This window comes from Gobius niger (assembly GCF_951799975.1).
Source record: "Gobius niger genome assembly, contig: SCAFFOLD_62, whole genome shotgun sequence".
Taxonomy (NCBI): Eukaryota; Metazoa; Chordata; class Actinopteri; order Gobiiformes; family Gobiidae; genus Gobius; species Gobius niger.
The window spans coordinates 116,997-138,457 of NW_027639264.1; the positions used below are offsets into that span (position 1 = coordinate 116,997).

General features: G+C 43.6%; 1 protein-coding gene across 1 annotated transcript; it reads right to left on the reverse strand.

Moving 5' to 3' along the window:
- rnf139 (ring finger protein 139) lies at positions 1-13,363 on the reverse strand. Its single transcript, XM_079583141.1, has 9 exons — positions 12,827-13,363; positions 10,684-11,137; positions 5,483-5,696; positions 4,741-4,873; positions 2,536-2,642; positions 2,110-2,361; positions 1,669-1,902; positions 458-580; positions 1-383 (listed from the first exon to the last, which is right to left on the reverse strand). The coding sequence occupies exons 1-9, from the start codon at positions 13,017-13,019 to the stop codon at positions 60-62; spliced, it is 2,034 nt and encodes a 677-aa protein (XP_079439267.1). The 5' UTR covers positions 13,020-13,363; the 3' UTR covers positions 1-59.
- Between the last annotated feature and the right edge of the window lie 8,098 nt (positions 13,364-21,461).

A 21,461-nucleotide genomic window follows, 5' to 3' on the forward strand; every position in this document is an offset into this window, starting at 1 on the left:
CCAGACGCCTGCTCCGCTCCGCGCTTCATAAATAAAGTCAGACCCTCATGTGGGCGCGGTCAGTGTTCGTGGGCGGAGTCTGAGTCCTGGTCCATAAACTCCTCCTCCTCCTCGGTTGCCGTGGCAGCCGTCCTCCACTCGTCGGAGTCGTACTCGATGCTGTCGTTGTCGTTGATCTCGGCGCCGCGCTCGTCGGCCTCGCGCTCCGGCTCCTCCTCTTCCTGCGGCGGCGGTTCGTGAGGCCCCGCCCCCGGCCCCGCCTCCTCCAGGTGCACGCGCTGGTGGCACATGGGGCAGGTGTCCTGGATGTAGAGCCACTTCCGGAGGCAGAGGGCGTGGAAGTAATGGCTGCAGGGCGTGACCCTCGCCGACGCCGTGAACTCCTGGGAGAGAAACATGGCTGATTAACCTCTGACCTCTGACCCTGCGGCTTTACCCCAATCTAAAGGACTTCTACCTGGTAACAGATGGCACACACGTCCCCCACCGCGCGCAGCGGCGCCCCCTTCAGCTCAGGCAGGGAGTTGATCTTCTGTACGGCCCCGCGGCGATTCATGAACGTCCTCCAGCCGTTCCTCGCCTGAAGGCACAGGGCAAACGACCCAAATTTAACCAATACCACAAATTAAGGCTTTTATTGTGAAAACGCCATAAATTAAGGCTTTTATTGTGAAAACGCCATAAATTTAAGGCTTTTATTGTGAAAACGCCATAAATTTAAGGCTTTTATTTTGAAAAAAACAAATTAAGGCTTTTATTTTGAAAACGCCATAAATTAAGGTTTTTATTTTGAAAACGCCATAAATTAAGGCTGTTATTTTGAAAACGCCATAAATTAAGGCTGTTATTTTGAAAACGCCATAAATGTGAGGCTTTTATTGTGAAAACGCCATAAATGTGAGACTTTTATTTTGAAAACGCCATAAATGTGAGGCTTTTATTTTGAAAATGCCATAAATGTGAGGCTTTTATTGTGAAAACGCCATAAATTAAGGCTTTTATTGTGAAAACATCACAAATGTAAGGCTTTTATTTTGAAAACGACATAAATGTGAGGCTTTTATTTTGAAAATGCCATAAATGTGAGGCTTTTATTTTGAAAACGCCATAAATGTGAGGCTTTTATTGTGAAAACGCCATAAATTAAGGCTTTTATTGTGAAAACATCACAAATGTAAGGCTTTTATTTTGAAAACGACATAAATGTGAGGCTTTTATTGTGAAAACTTCATAAATGTGAGGCTTTTATTGTGAAAACGCCATAAATTAAGGCTTTTATTGTGAAAACATCACAAATGTAAGGCTTTTATTTTGAAAACGACATAAATGTGAGGCTTTTATTGTGAAAACTTCATAAATGTGAGGCTTTTATTTTGAAAACTTCATGTGAGGCTTTTATTGTGAAAACATAAATTTGAGGCTTTTATTTTGAAAACGCCATAAATGTAAGGTTTTTATTGTGAAAACTTCATAAATGTGAGGCTTTTATTGTGAAAACGCCATGTGAGGCTTTTATTTTGAAAACTTCATGTGAGGCTTTTATTGTGAAAACATAAATTTGAGGCTTTTATTGTGAAAACGCCATGTAAGGCTTTTATTGTGAAAACACACATTGAGACCCTTTAAGCTCGGCTACAGTTCTTCAGGCGTGTGGCGTTAATGTTTCACCTGAAGGTAGATGTTGAAGTAAGCGTGGAGACACATCATGGCGGCGCGGATCTTGCTGCCCGCCTCGAACATCATGGTGTAGGCGCCGTTCGCAAACATCACCACGCCAAACAGGAACTCCATCACGCTGCCCGTAGAGCGCACGTAATACACGTAGTCATCAAGCCCCTCCCACAGCGAGGAGGAGACGCCGTCCGCCATGAAGAGGCCGTACACGGTGAGGGAGACGAGCACCTGCGGAGAGAAGCTGGTGGGTGACGGCGCCGGCGCAGTGGCTGTTGTAGTGGCTGTTGTAGTGGCTGTTGTAGTGGCTGTTGTAGTGGCTGTTGTAGTGGCTGTTGTAGTGGCTGTTGTAGTGGCTGTTGTAGTGGCTGTTGTAGTGGCTGTTGTAAGTGTTTGTAGTGTTTGTAGTGATTGTAGGTGTGTATAAAGGCGTCTCACCTTCAGGCACAGCTCGATGCAGAAGGCGGTGACGGCGAACAGCCAGGTGTTGAGGGCGTAGTGGCGCCACAGCAGCACCGACAGGAACACGGGCAGCACCAGCAGAGCCGCAGACACCAGCAGCACAGGCAGGTGGCGCCGCAGAGACGACACGTGCGACGCGCTCAGAGACATCAGCACCGGGTCCGTCATCCCGTGGATGAAGTGCAGCACCGCCGTGAGGAGGAGGCACAGGTTCCTGCTCAGGCGGATCTACAGAGAGGAGAGAGTCAGAGGCCCTTCCATCATCTACAGAGTCACATGACCTGCACCACAGAGAGTCAAATGACCTACACCACAGTCACATGACCTACACCACAGAGAGTCACATGACCTGCACCACAGAGAGTCACATGACCTGCACCACAGAGAGTCACATGACCTCACCAGTCTCTCGTCGGGGTCCAGGCCGCTCAGCCCCGTCTGCAGAGCCAGGATGAAGAACAGAACCGGAGCCACGAAGCCCAGACGCTTGTCCTCCTCCTCTGTCGAGCCTGAGGACACACACACATGTTTTACTCAAATCTTACACATGTTTAAAAAACACTAGAAGATCTTAGCTTTCAAATCAGGCATTGCACTGGCCCAGAGTTTGTGAACAAAACAGTGACACAAAAGCAACGAAAACATAAAAAACACGACTGAATAGACTTATGTCTCAGGCCCATGAGCCAAAAATGCTGAACCTGCTGCTATAAAAGTCATATTTACCAAAATCGCTACATCCATAGCATACTGGTGCTAGTATGTTGGCGCTAGCATACTGGTGCTAGTATGTTTGCGCTAGCATACTGATGCTAGTATGTTGGCGCTAGCATACTGGTGCTAGCATGTTGGCGCTAGCATACTGGTGCTAGTATGTTTGCGCTAGCATGCTGGTGCTAGTATGTTGGCGCTAGCATGCTGGTGCTAGTATGTTTGCGCTAGCATACTGGTGCTAGTATGTTTGCGCTAGCATACTGGTGCTAGTATGTTGGCGCTAGCATACTGGTGCTAGTATGTTGGCGCTAGCATACTGGTGCTAGTATGTTGGCGCTAGCATACTGGTGCTAGTATGTTGGCGCTAGCATACTGGTGCTAGTATGTTTGCGCTAGCATACTGGTGCTAGTATGTTGGCGTTAGCATACTGGTGCTAGCATGTTGGCGCTAGCATGCTGGTGCTAGTATGTTTGCGCTAGCATGCTGGTGCTAGTATGTTGGCGCTAGCATGCTGGTGCTAGTATGTTTGCGCTAGCATACTGGTGCTAGTATGTTTGCGCTAGCATACTGGTGCTAGTATGTTGGCGCTAGCATACTGGTGCTAGTATGTTGGCGCTAGCATACTGGTGCTAGTATGTTGGCGCTAGCATACTGGTGCTAGTATGTTGGCGCTAGCATACTGGTGCTAGTATGTTTGCACTAGCATACTGGTGCTAGTATGTTGGCGCTAGCATGCTGGTGCTAGTATGTTTGCGCTAGCATACTGGTGCTAGTATGTTGGCGCTAGCATACTGGTGCCAGTATGTTTGCGTTAGCATACTGGTGCTAGCATGTTTGCGTTAGCATACTGGTGCTAGTATGTTGGCGCTAGCATGCTGGTGCTAGTATGTTTGCGCTAGCATACTGGTGCTAGTATGTTGGCGCTAGCATACTGGTGCCAGTATGTTTGCGTTAGCATACTGGTGCTAGTATGTTTGCGTTAGCATACTGGTGCTAGTATGTTTGCGCTAGCATACTGGTGCTAGTATGTTTGCGCTAGCATACTGACGCTAGCATGTTTGCGTTAGCATACTGGTGCTAGAATGTTTGCGTTAGCATACTGGTGCTAGCATGTTTGCGCTAGCATACTGGTGCCAGTATGTTTGCGCTAGCATACTGGTGCTAGCATGTTTGCGTTAGCATACTGGTGCTAGCATGTTTGCGTTAGCATACTGGTGCTAGTATGTTTGCGCTAGCATACTGGTGCCAGTATGTTTGCGCTAGCATACTGGTGCTAGCATGTTTGCGTTAGCATACTGGTGCTAGTATGTTTGCGTTAGCAAACTGGTGCTAGTATGTTTGCGCTAGCATACTGGTGCTAGTATGTTTGCGCTAGCATAGTGGTGCCAGTATGTTTGCGTTAGCATACTGGTGCTAGCATGTTTGCGTTAGCATACTGGTGCTAGTATGTTTGCGCTAGCATACTGGTGCTAGTATGTTTGCGCTAGCATACTGATGCTAGCATGTTTGCGTTAGAATACTGGTGCTAATGTGTGTAGCACGTGTTTAGCGCGTGTTTAGCGCGTGTTTAGCGCGTGTTTAGCGCGTGTTTAGCGCGTGTTTAGCGCGTGTTTAGCGCGTGTTTAGCGCGTGTTTAGCGCGTGTTTAGCGCGTGTTTAGCACGTGTTTAGCACGTGTTTAGTACGTGTTTAGCATGTGTTTAGCACGTGTTTAGCGTGTGTTTAGCGTGTGTTTAGCGCGTGTTTAGCACGTGTTTAGCGCGTGTTTAGCGTGTGTTTAGCGCGTGTTTAGCACATCTTCAGCACGTGTTTAGCACGTGTTTAGCACGTGTTTAGCATGTGTTTAGCACGTGTTTAGCACGTGTTTAGCGCGTGTTTAGCATGTGTAGTTACCGATAAAGGCCAGGATGCCGAGGCCGAGGTAGTGAGCGATGGAGGAGATGACAGCGCTCATTCCCAGCACCGTCAGAGTCGAGTCACATCCAGAGATGATCAGGTTAGAGCCCAACTCCCACAGCTCACCTGTCTGCAGAGGAACATCACCGTCATACATGAAGAACATCACTGTCATACATGAGGAACATCACTGTCTACAGAGGAACATCACTGTCACACATGAGGAACATCACCGTCACACATGAGGAACATCACCGTCATACATGAGGAACATCACTGTCATACCCCTGAGGAACATCACTGTCATACCCCTGAGGAACATCACTGTCATACATGAGGAACATCACCGTCATACATGAGGAACATCACTGTCATACCCCTGAGGAACATCACTGTCATACCCCTGAGGAACATCACTGTCATACATGAGGAACATCACCGTCATACATGAGGAACATCACTGTCATACCCCTGAGGAACATCACTGTCATACCCCTGAGGAACATCACTGTCATACCCCTGAGGAACATCACTGTCATAGCCCTGAGGAACATCACTGTCATACATGAGGAACATCACCGTCATACATGAGGAACATCACTGTCATACATGAGGAACATCACTGTCATACCCCTGAGGAACATCACTGTCATACATGAGGAACATCACTGTCATACATGAGGAACATCACCATCATACCCCTGAGGAACACTCTGGTCTGACCTGACTGTGGCCTCACCTGACTGTGGTCTCCTGTGTGGTGGTCCCTGTGGTCCGGGTGGTCCCTCCTGACCGCCCTCAGCACGTACATCAGCAGCAGAGCCTGAGCCGTCAGCCTGCTGATCCAGAAGACTCGGAGAACGTCCGGGAACCGGATCCTCTTCCAGGTGTCCTCCAGGAGCAGCTGCAGCCCGTAGATACGATACATGTGCCGGAGCAGCAGGAACACGTACCTGCACATACAACATACATGTGCCTGAACATACAACATACATGTGCCTGAACATACAACATACATGTGTCTGAACACACAACATACATGTGCCTGAACATACAACATACAACATACATGTGCCGGAGCAACAGGAACACGTACCTGTACATACAACATACATGTGCCTGAACATACAACATACATGTGCCTGAACATACAACATACATGTGTCTGAACATACAACATACATGTGTCTGAACATACAACATACATGTGCCTGAACATACAACATACATGTGCCTGAACATACAACATACATGTGCCTGAACATACAACATACATGTGCCTGAACATACAACATACATGTGTCTGAACATACAACATACATGTGCCTGAACATACAACATACATGTGCCTGAACATACAACATACATGTGCCTGAACATACAACATACATGTGCCTGAACATACAACATACATGTGTCTGAACATACAACATACATGTGCCTGAATATACAAAATACATGTGCCTGAACATACAACATACATGTGCCTGAACATACAACATACATGTGTCTGAACATACAACATACATGTGCCTGAATATACAAAATACATGTGCCTGAACATACAACATACAAGTGCCTGCACATACAACATACATGTGCCTGCACATACAACATACATGTGTCTGAACATACAACATACATGTGCCTGAACATACAACATACAAGTGCCTGCACATACAACATACATGTGCCTGAACATACAACATACATGTGTCTGAACATACAACATACATGTGCCTGAACATACAACATACATGTGCCTGAACATACAACATACATGTGCCTGAACATACAACATACATGTGCCTGAACATACAACATACATGTGTCTGAACATACAACATACAAGTGCCTGCACATACAACATACATGTGCCTGAACATACAACATACATGTGCCTGAACATACAACATACATGTGTCTGAACATACAACATACATGTGCCTGAACATACAACATACATGTGCCTGAACATACAACATACATGTGCCTGAACATACAACATACATGTGCCTGAACATACAACATACAAGTGCCTGCACATACAACATACATGTGCCTGCACATACAACATACATGTGTCTGAACATACAACATACATGTGTCTGAACATACAACATACATGTGCCTGAACATACAACATACATGTGCCTGAACATACAACATACATGTGTCTGAACATACAACATACATGTGCCTGAATATACAAAATACATGTGCCTGAACATACAACATACATGTGCCTGAATATACAAAATACATGTGCCTGAACATACAACATACATGTGCCTGAACATACAACATACAAGTGCCTGCACATACAACATACATGTGCCTGCACATACAACATACATGTGTCTGAACATACAACATACATGTGCCTGAACATACAACATACATGTGTCTGAACATACAACATACAAGTGCCTGCACATACAACATACATGTGCCTGCACATACAACATACATGTGCCTGAACATACAACATACATGTGCCGAACATACAACATACATGTGCCGAACATACAACATACATGTGCCGAACATACAACATACATGTGCCGAACATACAACATACATGTGCCTGAACATACAACATACATGTGCCTGAACAATGCTAACAGAGGAAACAGCAATAGTCCTGAGCGCTGCAGCTAACACAATGCTAACAGAGGAAACAGCAATAGTCCTGAGCGCTGCAGCTAACACAATGCTAACAGAGGAAACAGCAATAGTCCTGAGCGCTGCAGCTAACACAATGCTAACGGAGGAAACAGCAATAGTCCTGAGCGCTGCAGCTAACACAATGCTAACAGAGGAAACAGCAATAGTCCTGAGCGCTACAGCTAACACAATGCTAACAGAGGAAACAGCAATAGTCCTTAGCGCTACAGCTAACGCAATGCTAACAGAGGAAACAGCAATAGTCCTGAGCGCTGCAGCTAACACAATGCTAACGGAGGAAACAGCAATAGTCCTGAGCGCTGCAGCTAACACAATGCTAACAGAGGAAACAGCAATAGTCCTGAGCGCTGCAGCTAACACAATGCTAACAGAGGAAACAGCAATAGTCCTGAGCGCTACAGCTAACACAATGCTAACAGAGGAAACAACAATAGTCCTGAGCGCTGCAGCTAACTCAATGCTAACAGAGGAAACAGCAATAGTCCTGAGCGCTGCAGCTAACGCAATGCTAACAGAGGAAACAGCAATAGTCCTGAGCGCTGCAGCTAACTCAATGCTAACAGAGGAAACAGCAATAGTCCTGAGCGCTGCAGCTAACGCAATGCTAACAGAGGAAACAGCAATAGTCCTGAGCGCTGCAGCTAACACAATGCTAACAGAGGAAACAGCAATAGTCCTGAGCGCTGCAGCTAACACAATGCTAACAGAGGAAACAGCAATAGTCCTGAGCGCTGCAGCTAACACAATGCTAACAGAGGAAACAGCAATAGTCCTGAGCGCTGCAGCTAACACAATGCTAACAGAGGAAACAGCAATAGTCCTGAGCGCTGCAGCTAACACAATGCTAACAGAGGAAACAGCAATAGTCCTGAGCGCTGCAGCTAACACAATGCTAACGGAGGAAACAGCAATAGTCCTGAGCACTGCAGCTAACGCAATGCTAACAGAGGAAACAGCAATAGTCCTGAGTGCTGCAGCTAACGCAATGCTAACGGAGGAAACAGCAATAGTCCTGAGCGCTGCAGCTAACACAATGCTAACAGAGGAAACAGCAATAGTCCTGAGCGCTGCAGCTAACACAATGCTAACAGAGGAAACAGCAATAGTCCTGAGCGCTGCAGCTAACACAATGCTAACAGAGGAAACAGCAATAGTCCTGAGCGCTGCAGCTAACACAATGCTAACAGAGGAAACAGCAATAGTCCTGAGTGCTGCAGCTAACACAATGCTAACAGAGGAAACAGCAATAGTCCTGAGTGCTGCAGCTAACTCAATGCTAACGGAGGAAACAGCAATAGTCCTGAGCGCTGCAGCTAACGCAATGCTAACAGAGGAAACAGCAATAGTCCTGAGCGCTGCAGCTAACACAATGCTAACGGAGGAAACAAAACAGCAATAGTCCTGAGCGCTGCAGCTAACACAATGCTAACAGAGGAAACAGCAATAGTCCTGAGCGCTGCAGCTAACACAATGCTAACGGAGGAAACAGCAATAGTCCTGAGCGCTACAGCTAACACAATGCTAACGGAGGAAACAGCAATAGTCCTGAGCGCTACCAATCCGAGTACTTTGATTGAAGTACTAGTACTTGTACTTGTACACGGCGTGAGCTCACCTGCAGGAGTACTTTGATTGAAGTACTTGCTGATACTTGTACACGCTGTGACCTCACCTGCAGGAGTACTTTGATTGAAGTACTTGTACTTGTACACGCTGTGACCTCACCTGCAGGAGTACTTTGATTGAAGTACTTGTACTTGTACACGCTGTGACCTCACCTGCAGGAGTACTTTGATTGAAGTACTTGTACACGCTGTGAGCTCACCTGCAGGAGTACTTTGATTGAAGTACTAGTACTAGTACTTGTACTTGTACACGCTGTGACCTCACCTGCAGGAGTACTTTGATTGAAGTACTTGTACTTGTACACGCTGTGAGCTCACCTGCAGGAGTACTTTGATTGAAGTACTTGTACTTGTACTTGTACACGCTGTGAGCTCACCTGCAGGAGTACTTTGATTGAAGTACTTGTACTTGTACTTGTACACGCTGTGACCTCACCTGCAGGAGTACTTTGATTGAAGTACTAGTACTTGTACACGCTGTGACCTCACCTGCAGGAGTACTTTGATTGAAGTACTAGTACTTGTACACGCTGTGACCTCACCTGCAGGAGTACTTTGATTGAAGTACTAGTACTTGTACACGCTGTGAGCTCACCTGCAGGAGTACTTTGATTGAAGTACTAGTACTTGTACTTGTACACGGCGTGAGCTCACCTGCAGGAGTACTTTGATTGAAGTACTTGTACACGCTGTGAGCTCACCTGCAGGAGTACTTTGATTGAAGTACTAGTACTTGTACTTGTACACGCTGTGAGCTCACCTGCAGGAGTACTTTGATTGAAGTACTTGTACACACTGTGACCTCACCTGCAGGAGTACTTTGATTGAAGTACTTGTACTTGTACACGCTGTGACCTCACCTGCAGGAGTACTTTGATTGAAGTACTTGTACACGGTGTGACCTCACCTGCAGGAGTACTTTGATTGAAGTACTTGTACTTGTACACGGCGTGAGCTCACCTGCAGGAGTACTTTGATTGAAGTACTTGTACTTGTACACGCCATGACCTCACCTGCAGGAGTACTTTGATTGAAGTACTTGTACTTGTACTTGTACACGCTGTGAGCTCACCTGCAGGAGTACTTTGATTGAAGTACTTACTGAGTACACGCTGTGACCTCACCTGCAGGAGTACTTTGATTGAAGTACTTGTACACGGTGTGACCTCACCTGCAGGAGTACTTTGATTGAAGTACTTGTACACGGTGTGACCTCACCTGCAGGAGTACTTTGATTGAAGTACTTGTACACGCTGTGAGCTCACCTGCAGGAGTACTTTGATTGAAGTACTTGTACTTGTACACGCTGTGACCTCACCTGCAGGAGTACTTTGATTGAAGTACTTGTACTTGTACACGCTGTGAGCTCACCTGCAGGAGTACTTTGATTGAAGTACTTGTACACGGCGTGAGCTCACCTGCAGGAGTACTTTGATTGAAGTACTTACTGAGTACACGCTGTGAGCTCACCTGCAGGAGTACTTTGATTGAAGTACTTTCTGATACTTGTACACACTGTGACCTCACCTGCAGGAGTACTTTGATTGAAGTACTTGTACACGGTGTGAGCTCACCTGCAGGAGTACTTTGATTGAAGTACTAGTACTTGTACACACTGTGACCTCACCTGCAGGAGTAGTAGAGCCAGCGCAGTCGTGCGGCGAGGCAGAACACGGTGGTCAGAGCGAGCGTGAGGCCGGACGCCACGGCGACGAGCTGCCGCACGTCCAGGCGCAGCTGCAGCGCCATCGCCCACAGCGGCATCTCCACCACCAGCAACACCACCGCCGCCAGCAGGGGGCGCACCCTCAGCAGCGCCACGAAGCCCACGCCGAAGCACAGCTGCACCGAGGCCAGAGCCAGCCACACGGGGGCGCCGGAGCGGGGCAGCGGCGAGGCGGACGGCGAGGCGGACGGCGAGGCGGACGCGTCCCGCACCGCCCCGCCCAGGTCCGTGTGCGACGCCGCGTAGTAGTTCATGAGGACGGAGGCGGACGCCAGGAGCACGGCGAGGAAGAGCGAGTAGAAACGCAGGAGCGCTTTGTGGGAGAGGAGGAGGACCACGGCCGACAGCAGCACGCCTGAAGAAGAAGAAACATGAGAACACGGAACACAAGAGACACAGGAAAGTCACAATAAACAGGCCTTAGCTTTCAAATGAAGCGTCACTCAAGCTTCAGCTGTGGGTAAATGTGCTCAGTTAAACCTCTCAACTCCTGAACGGATCCCATTCTCTCCAGTCAATCAGAAAGATTCTATGGACAAAAGCACCGAAACAGCCACAAAAAATGAGAAAACAAGGATGTAAACGCTACAAAAACGCAACAAAAATGTGACAAAAATGTGACAAAAATTCAACAAAATGTGACAAAAACTCAACAAAAATGTGACAAAAATGTGACAAAAATTCAACAAAATGTGACAAAAATTCAACAAAAAAATGACAAAAAAATGTGACAAAAATTCAACAAAAAAATGACAAAAAAATGTGACAAAAATTCAACAAAAAAATGACAAAAATTCAACAAAAAAATGACAAAAATTCAACAAAAATGTGACAAAAATTCAACAAAAAAATGACAAAAATTCAACAAAAAAATGACAAAAATTCAACAAAAAAAATGACAAAAATTTAAAAAAAAATGACAAAAATTCAACAAAAAAATGACAAAAATTAAAAAAAAAATGACAAAAATTCTACAAAAATGTGACAAAAATTCAACAAAAAAATGACAAAAATTCAACAAAAAAATGACAAAAATTCAACACAAATGTGACAAAAATTCAACAAAAATGTGACAAAAATTCAGAAAAAAATGACAAAAATTCAACAAAAAAAAGACAAAAATTCAACAAAAAAATGACAAAAATTCAACAAAAAAATGACAAAAATTCAACAAAAAAATGACAAAAATTCAACAAAAAAAAGACTAAAATTCAACAAAATTCAACAAAAATGGATAAAAAGAAAGAAAGAAAAACACACAAAAGGCGACACAACACCGCGAGGAAAAAGATCAGTTTTGTGGGTCTCAGCTTTCAAATGAGGTGCTACACAGGCCTATATAACAGCCAAAGAGGACGGAATGGGTCAGGGTTAGGCGGGTGGTGAGAGGTTAAGCCGGAGGTTAAGAGGTTAAGGCGGGGGTTAAGAGGTTAAGGCGGGTGGTAGGAGGTTAAGGCGGGGGTTAAGAGGTTAAGGCGGGTGGTAGGAGGTTAAGGCGGGGGTTAAGCGGTTAATGACATTCAAGGCCTTGGTTTTGAGAAAATGGATCCAAAGCTCTTTAATGTGGACGACAGAGAAAAGTGAACAGAATCCAAAGTCCACATTAGATCCAGGATTATATAATTATTCTAACAATAAAAAGGACAATAATCACGTTAATAAAACCTTTGAGAGAAGCAGCTCAGGCAGAAATGACTTTACAAAGTGGATTATGTAAAGAGTAACTTGTTCATCAAGTCGCAGAAGCTAAAGTCACTCATCGACTTTTGACCCAGAAACTTTGATAAACACAAGTTTCGCCACTTTGTCTCTTTCAAACAGTGCGTGAGTCAGGCGGACCTGGTTTCAGTGGGTTGTATTTATATTTAAGGGAATTTCTGGGCCCGCGGAGACGTTAATAAACGGTTTGTAAACAGTTTGACAGCGCCTCGTTAGCATTAGCCGCGTTAGCTTAGCATTAGCTTAGCATTAGCCGCTAGCTGTCAGCGCGTTGACGGGTTTGACACCGAGCCGCCGCTCCGGCCCCGGGGGCACAAGCACTCACCGCCGGCCCGGACAGACAGCCTCCCCGCGGCTCCAGCCCATCCAGCCCCGGCCTCAGCACCAGGACCGGGACCCGGCTCTGCGGAGGCGAAGGAGTTCAGCACCGCATCGATGATGAAGATACACGGGACCCGCAGAGCCACGTCCAGCGCCGCCAGGGCCCGCTGGTTCAGCCCAGAGTGAGGCGAGGCCATCGGTCAGACCCGCGGGTCTCCAGGGGCCGCTCCAGGAGGTTTGTCACGGGGATATCATCTGTCCCTGTCCGCCATGTCGCAGCCTGTTGCTCCCGCACAGCCGCGGCACAAACTCTGCAGCTTCAGTTTCAGTTTCTGTGAATCCACGAAAAGCACCGGGAGCTGGAGCTGCTCCGCCCCGGGAAAGGTGCTCGGAGGGCCGGCTGTGGCTCAGTTAAAGCCCCGCTGTCACAGAACACGGGCCGGTGCAGCAGGAAAACAACATTGGGTCATGTTTTCAGGGGAATCAGATGGTTTTAGCACCGCTTCCTGATCTGACCGGAGACAAACGTCACTTCCGCTCACAGAAAGCGGCGCTGTCAAAATAAAGTTCTTTTGATTTTACTTATATTATTCTCATGGAAGAAAAGCCAAAAAAACTTCGGTGTGAGAACATTTGCGTGTATCTGGTTTAGGAGACGTTTCCGTGGCTACAAGGCAACATTTACTTTTTGAAACGTTTTCCTATTATTATTATTATTATTTTTTTATTTTAGCTTTTTTTTTAAATAATTGCAAAAATTATTTGTTTTTTGTCATTTTTTTGTCATTTTTTTGTGTATTTTAATTTTTTGACATTTTTGTGTAATTTTTTGTGTCATTTATTTTTGTCATTTTTTGTTATTTTTTGTGTTTTTTTTTTATTTTTTGTCATTTTTTTGTCATTTTTTGTCATTTATTTTAGTCATTTTTTGTCATTTTTTGTGTTTTTTTTAATTTTTTGTGTCATTTATTTTTTATTTTTTGTGGGGTTTTTTTAATTTTTTTGTCATTTTTTGTCATTTTTTTGTGTCATTTTTTTGTCATTTTTTGTCGTTTTTTGTCAGTTTTTTATTTTTAATTTTTATTTTTGCCTCATTTTGTTTTTTCCACAATTTCCCCATTTCTTGCCATCGGAGATTAACCCGATATTATTAAATAACACATTATTGTTCCGTTTTCTGGTTCTAGTCGATAAATATAAAAATGATCAACTTAAATAAATAATGGTAAAATAAATAAACATCTTGCTAATATTATGTTTCATTTTATTAGAGGGATTAAAAGTACAAAACTTTATCGTGACGCTCGGTGACGTGGCAAATGCGGCGGCCATCTTGTGATCGGCCGCGGAGGCTAACGCTAAAGCTAATATCTTCATCATATTAAAACGGGACCACGGTTTTCGGTGATAAAACGTCAGATTTAGAGAGACAGACTTTGTGTTTGATTAGTTTTGTCGCTGGTAAGTCTCAGGCGTGACACGTTTACTCTGTGGTTCAGGAAACTCAGAGAAGTGGCAGATTTCCTCCGGTAAATCAGTGTAAACAAACGGCTAACGCTAGCTGATTAGATGCTAACGCTACGTGAAGAGAACCTGATAAAAACGTTTTACTGAAGCTCAGGATAAAGTCACGTCACTGAAGCTGCTGTAGTTTCACTGAAGTTTCGTCATTAGCTGCTTTCTCCACTGGGGGGCGCCATTGTCTTCACCTGGATCTGAACTCAAATGTTGGCAAACACTTAACTCCCGCCTGAACCGAGAGGATCTTTTTCCTCACGTCATCAGGTTTTTGTCAATTTTTTTTTGTTTTTTTGTTAAAGTTTTATCACATTTTTTTTTGTTACATTTTTTCATCAGTTTATTTTATCAATTTTTTTTTATCAATTTTTTTGTCCAAATTTTGTCCATTTTTTTTTTTCCGTAAATTTTTTGTCAATTTTTGTGACATTTTTGCCACTTTTTCATCAATTTTTCATCATTTTTTATCACTTTTTTGTCATTTTTTCGTCATTTTTTTGTCAATATTTTTTTATTTTTTTGTCAATTTTGTGAGACATTTTTGTGACATTTTTGCCACTTTTTTGTCATTTTTTCATCAATTTTTTTGTCATTTTTTTGTCACATTTGTCATTTTTTCGTCATTTTTTTTTGGCAATTTCTTGTGACATTTTTGCCACTTTTTCATCAATTTTTCGTCATTTTTCGTCACTTTTTTTGTCACATTTCCATCCTTGTTTTCGTCTCAGTTTTGTTGCTATTTTCTCACCTTTTTTCCAGAAGCTTTTGGATTGGGGTAAAGCCAAACTGGAGAAAACATGCTCGGTTCAGGCGGGAGTTAAGGGGTTAAACATGCGCAGATTTTAGTTTTCTGCGTTTGAAGAAAAACCTTGTTTAGTTTTGCAGGTCTTAGCTTTCAAATGAGAAGTTCCTCTGGTCTAAAGGCTGTAAGCTGTTAGATTAGGGTAAAGCTGGGTTAAAATGGCGTTCACTCTGACTTGCTTCTTCCTGGAGAAACCCTTTTGTTACAGCGTTCACTCTACATTAACAGGCTCCTTTGTCCACACAGATCCTGGTGACGTCATCATCATGCCCGGCGGGACACGCTGCGCCCACGCCACCTGTGGGAGGGCGTTCGGACACGGAGTCACTTTGCACAGGTGTGGAACAGGCCGGTGTTTCTACACACTGAGATATGTTCTTACCTGAGCTGTGACGAGTTCTTTAGGACCTGTCTGATCTTCAGTCACGTAAACACAGCGCAGACGGCGTTAGCATTTAGCCTCTCCCTCTCTCCTCTATAGCTCCAAAACAGTAAAGTGAAGATTACTGCGCGGATTTCGAACTTGTGTTTTTTGACATTTTTTTTTATCAATTTTTTGTCGTTTTTTGTCGTTTTTTTGTCATTTTTTGGTCGTTTTTTTGTAAATTTTTAGTCGGTTTTTTTGTAAATTTTTTGTCATTTTTTTTGTCGTTTTTTGTCATTTTTTTGTTGTTTTTTAGTCTTTTTTTAAAGTATTTTTTTAGTATTTTTTTAGTATTTTTTTAGTATTTTTTTCGTTTTTTTGTCATTTTTTTGTCGTTTTTTTGTCAATTTTTAGTCGGTTTTTTTGTAAATTTTTTGTCATTTTTTTTGTCGTTTTTTGTCATTTTTTTGTTGTTTTTTAGTCTTTTTTTTAAGTATTTTTTTAGTATTTTTTTAGTATTTTTTTAGTATTTTTTTCGTTTTTTTGTCATTTTTTTGTCGTTTTTTTGTCAATTTTTAGTCGGTTTTTTTGTAAATTTTTTTTGTCGTTTTTTGTCATTTTTTTGTTGTTTTTTAGTCTTTTTTTTAAGTATTTTTTTAGTATTTTTTTAGTATTTTTTTAGTATTTTTTTCGTTTTTTTGTCATTTTTTTGTCGTTTTTTTGTCAATTTTTTGGTTGTTTTTTTGTCGTTTTTTGTAAAAAAAAAAAAAAATTGTCGTTTTTTTGTCATTTTTTAGTCATTTTTTTTCCATTTTTTTTCATTTTTTCTCGTTTTTTGTCGTTTTTTTTGTTCATTTTTTGTCCGTTTTTGTGTAGTTTGGTATCCGCACAGTAAAGTGAAGATTACTGCGCAGATGCCAAACTACTCCTGGTATTATTACGCCTTACAATATAGTTCCCCCTTTTATCCGCTTAGAAAATCCACATTGTTTAATTGTGTGTAATTATACTTTGTAGTGGAACACTTCACGTAACCATATTTAAATAGGGAAAACGTGGAAGAGCTCGGTAGCTTCTATCTTGACCTGTTTTGGAGCTATAGAGGAGAGAGGGAGAGGCTAAATGCTAACACTATAGAGGAGAGAGGGAGAGGCTAAATGCTAACACTATAGAGGAGAGAGGGAGAGGCTAAATGCTAACGCTATAGAGGAGAGAGGGAGAGGCTAAATGCTAACGCTATAGAGAGGGAGAGGCTAAATGCTAACACTATAGAGGGGGAGAGGCTAAATGCTAACGGTATAAAGAGGGAGAGGCTAAATGCTAACGGTATAAAGAGGGAGAGGTTAAATGCTAACGGTATAAAGAGGGAGAGGCTAAATGCTAACGGTATAGAGGAGAGAGGGAGAGGCTAAATGCTAACGCTATAGAGGAGAGAGGGAGAGGCTAAATGCTAACGCTATAGAGGAGAGAGGGAGAGGCTAAATGCTAACGCTATAGAGGAGAGAGGGAGAGGCTAAATGCTAACGCTATAGAGGAGAGAGGGAGAGGCTAAATGCTAACGCTATAGAGGAGAGAGGGAGAGGCTAAATGCTAACGCTATAGAGGAGAGAGGGAGAGGCTAAATGCTAACGCTATAGAGAGGGAGAGGCTAAATGCTAACTCTATAGAGGGGGAGAGGCTAAATGCTAACGCTATAGAGGAGAGAGGGAGGGGCTAAATGCTAACGCTATAGAGGAGAGAGGGAGGGGCTAAATGCTAACGCTATAGAGGAGAGAGGGAGGGGCTAAATGCTAACGCTATAGAGGAGAGAGGGAGAGGCTAAATGCTAACGCTATAGAGGAGAGAGGGAGAGGCTAATGCTAACGCTATAGAGGAGAGAGGGAGAGGCTAAATGCTAACGCTATAGAGGGGGAGAGGCTAAATGCTAACGCTATAGAGAGTGAGAGGCTAAATGCTAACGCTATAGAGGGGGAGAGGCTAAATGCTAACACTATAGAGAGGGAGAGGCTAAATGCTAACACTATAGAGAGTGAGAGGGAGAGGCTAAATGCTAACGCTATAGAGGGGGAGAGGCTAAATGCTAACGCTATAGAGAGTGAGAGGCTAAATGCTAACGCTATAGAGGAGAGAGGGAGAGGCTAAATGCTAACGCTATAGAGGGGGAGAGGCTAAATGCTAACGCTATAGAGAGTGAGAGGCTAAATGCTAACGCTATAGAGGAGAGAGGGAGGGGCTAAATGCTAACACTATAGAGAGGGAGAGGCTAAATGCTAACGCTATAGAGAGGGAGAGGCTAAATGCTAACGCTATAGAGGAGAGAGGGAGGGGCTAAATGCTAACACTATAGAGAGGGAGAGGCTAAATGCTAACGCTATAGAGAGGGAGAGGCTAAATGCTAACGCTATAGAGGAGAGAGGGAGGGGCTAAATGCTAACACTATAGAGAGGGAGAGGCTAAATGCTAACGCTATAGAGAGGGAGAGGCTAAATGCTAACGGTATAGAGGAGAGAGGGAGAGGCTAAATGCTAACGCTATAGAGGAGAGAGGCAGAGGCTAAATGCTAACGCTATAGAGGAGAGAGGGAGGGGCTAAATGCTAACGCTATAGAGGAGAGAGGGAGAGGCTAAATGCTAACGCTATAGAGGAGAGAGGGAGAGGCTAAATGCTAACGCTATAGAGGAGAGAGGGAGAGGCTAATGCTAACGCTATAGAGGAGAGAGGATAAATGCTAACGCTATAGAGGAGAGAGGATAAATGCTAACGGTATAGAGGAGAGAGGGCGAGGCTAAATGCTAACGCTATAGAGGAGGAGAGGCTAAATGCTAATGCTATAGAGAGGGAGAGGCTAAATGCTAACGCTATAGAGGAGAGAGGGAGAGGCTAAATGCTAACGCTATAGAGGAGGAGAGGCTAAATGCTAACGCTATAGAGGAGGAGAGACTAAATGCTAACGCTATAGAGGGGGAGAGGCTAAATGCTAACGCTATAGAGGGGGAGAGGCTAAATGCTAACGCTATAGAGGGGGAGAGGCTAAATGCTAACGCTATAGAGGGGGAGAGGCTAAATGCTAACGCTATAGAGGGGGAGAGGCTAAATGCTAACGCTATAGAGGGGGAGAGGCTAAATGCTAACGCTATAGAGGGGGAGAGGCTAAATGCTAACACTATAGAGGAGAGAGGGAGAGGCTAAATGCTAACGCTATAGAGGAGAGAGGGAGAGGCTAAATGCTAACGCTATAGAGGAGAGAGGGAGAGGCTAAATGCTAACACTATAGAGAGGGAGAGGCTAAATGCTAACACTATAGAGGAGAGAGGGAGAGGCTAAATGCTAACGCTATAGAGGAGAGAGGGAGAGGCTAAATGCTAACGCTATAGAGGAGAGAGGGAGAGGCTAAATGCTAACACTATAGAGAGGGAGAGGCTAAATGCTAACGCTATAGAGGGGGAGAGGCTAAATGCTAACGCTATAGTAAAAGTGCAGATCTTCCAAACATTATGGTTCCGTTTTCTGCTTCGAGACGACACATGTTTCAGTATCGATATCAAATGTCTAACGTCTCCTTTCCCCGCAGGTTTCCTAAAGATGGGCGGCGCCGGGCGCGGTGGGCGTGGCTTATGAGGAGGGGCGAGCGCTGGGATCCCAAACCGTCCGACCGCGTTTGCAGTTTTCACTTTAAAGAATCCGACCTGGACCGGACGGGACAAACCGTTCGGCTTCGGGAAAACGTGGAACCGTCGGTGTTCGAGCTCCCGCCTCATTTACTAAAGGTCAGAGTCTCTCAGAGCGGCTTTACTCCAATCTAACACTTCTGCAGAGTCAGAGCGAGGCGTGAACCTGGGCTTCACCGTGTGGTTCCTCTCGCCGTCAGGTCTGCAGAGAAAGAGGAACTCAGAGCAGCAGCAAAGGTCCCGACGCAGAGGTGGGAGAGGAGGAGGCTTCATCTGCAGAAGAACCCGACTCCGGCTCAGACGTACGTTCTCCTCACCTGCTCCTCACCTGCTCCTGCTCTGACGTTCTCTCCTCCTCACCTGCTCCTGCTCTGACGTTCTCTCCTCCTCCTCCTTTGTTCCTCCTCTGTTTTGTGTTTTTTTGTCATTTTTTGTCATTTTTTGTCGTTTTTTGTCATTTTTTTTTTCAATTTGAGTCTTTTTTTAATTTATTTTTAAAAATTGTTTTCATTTTGTGTATTTTTTTGTCATTTTTTGTCATTTTTTTGTCTTTTTTTTTCAATTTGAGTCTTTTTTGTGTCTTTTTTTTTTTCATTCAATTTTTTTCATTTTTTGTGTTTTTTTTGTCATTTTTTTGTAATTTTTTAAAAAAAAATCATTTTTTTTTCATTTTTTTTGTATTTTTATTTTTTTTATATTTATTTTTTGTTATTTTTTTTGGTTTTTTTTTTTTTTTTCAAATTTTTTACATTTTTTTTTCATTTTTTTTTCATTTTTTTTTACACTTTTTAATTTTTTTTTGTTTTTTTTTTGTCATTTTTTTTTCAATTTTTTGTGTTTTTTGGTCATTTTTTGTTGTCATTTTTTGTCGTTTTTTTTGTCATTTTTTGTCTTTTTTGTTCATTTTTTCCTCTGACCTCTCCTCCTCTGCTCCTCCTCTGTTCTCTCTCATCCTCCTCCTCCTTTATTATATTTCTTCATGTCTTGTTTCAGTTCCATAACTACGCCGGGACAGACGGAGACTTCTTCAAAGCCAAGTGGCTGAGGGCGGAGAAACGAGCCGAGGAGCTGGAGGAGAAGCTGAGGAACACGGTGAAGCGCGAGAAACGCTCCAAACACAGACTGAGCGGCGTCCAGGAGGCGTTCAGGAGGATGCACCAGCTCACGGCGCAGATCGAGGCCTACAGGGGTTCGTTTACCTTTAACCTTTCACCTTTCACCCCCGCCTGAACCATTAAAGTGACTTTTTCCAGCTTTCCATCATGTTATTCTGTCACTCCCTCATTAAAAACATGGCTGAAGTGTTGCCTTGGCACATTCACGTATTTCTGAGTAATCTGTATAAACTCTGACGGCGGCCATTTTGAGTAATCTGTATAAACTCTGACGGCAGCCATTTTGAGTAATCTGTATAAACTCTAACGGCAGCCATTTTGAGTAATCTGTATAAACTCTGACGGCAGCCATTTTGAGTAATCTGTATAAACTCTGACGGCAGCCATTTTGAGTAATCTGTATAAACTCTGATGGCGGCCATTTTGAGTAATCTGTATAAACTCTGACGGCAGCCATTTTGAGTAATCTGTATAAACTCTAACGGCAGCCATTTTGAGTAATCTGTATAAACTCTGACGGCAGCCATTTTGAGTAATCTGTAAAAACTCTGATGGCGGCCATTTTAGGGATAGGTTTGCCTGAGTCCTCCTAGGAACGCCCCCACCTCCTGGAGACGCCTCCGAGCTTTGGTCACCAGCCGAGTAACCAACCACTGCTCCTCAGCAGAACCCCCTCCCCACTGATGCCACAGACAGCGTGTGGAGGGGGCGTGTCTAAAGGCTCAGAGGTTCTTAAAGAGACAGAGGCCTATTTCAAGACATTCACTACAGCCATTTTGTCACTTTTTTGTCATTTTTTGTCATTTTTTTGTCACATTTTTGTCATTTTTTGTCATTTTTTTGTCATTTTTTTGTCACATTTTTGTCACATTTTTGTCACATTTTTGTCATTTTTTGGTCAATTTTTTGTAAATTTTTTGTCGCTTTTTTGTCACTTTTTTGTCACTTTTTGTCATTTTTTGTCACTTTTTGGTCATTTTTTTGTCACTTTTTTTTGGTCAATTTTTTGTCAATTTTTGTCATTTTTTTGTCGCTTTTTTGTCATTTTTTTGTCGTTTTTTTGTCAATATTTTCTCACTTTTTAGTCACATTTCCATTTTTTTTTTTCCATTTTCAAGACATTCACGGCAGCCATTTTGAGAGAGACATTTTATACAAGGCAGTTATTCTAA

Coding starts and splice junctions, on each gene's coding strand:
- rnf139 (XM_079583141.1), bottom strand. CDS start 13,019: ATGGCCTCGCCTCACTCTGGGCTGAACCAGCGGGCCCTGGCGGCGCTG. Junction 11,138..12,826: donor GCTGTCTGTCCGGGCCGGCG/GTGAGTGCTTGT, acceptor CTTCTTCTTCAG/GCGTGCTGCTGTCGGCCGTG. Junction 384..457: donor TGTGTGCCATCTGTTACCAG/GTAGAAGTCCTT, acceptor TTTCTCTCCCAG/GAGTTCACGGCGTCGGCGAG.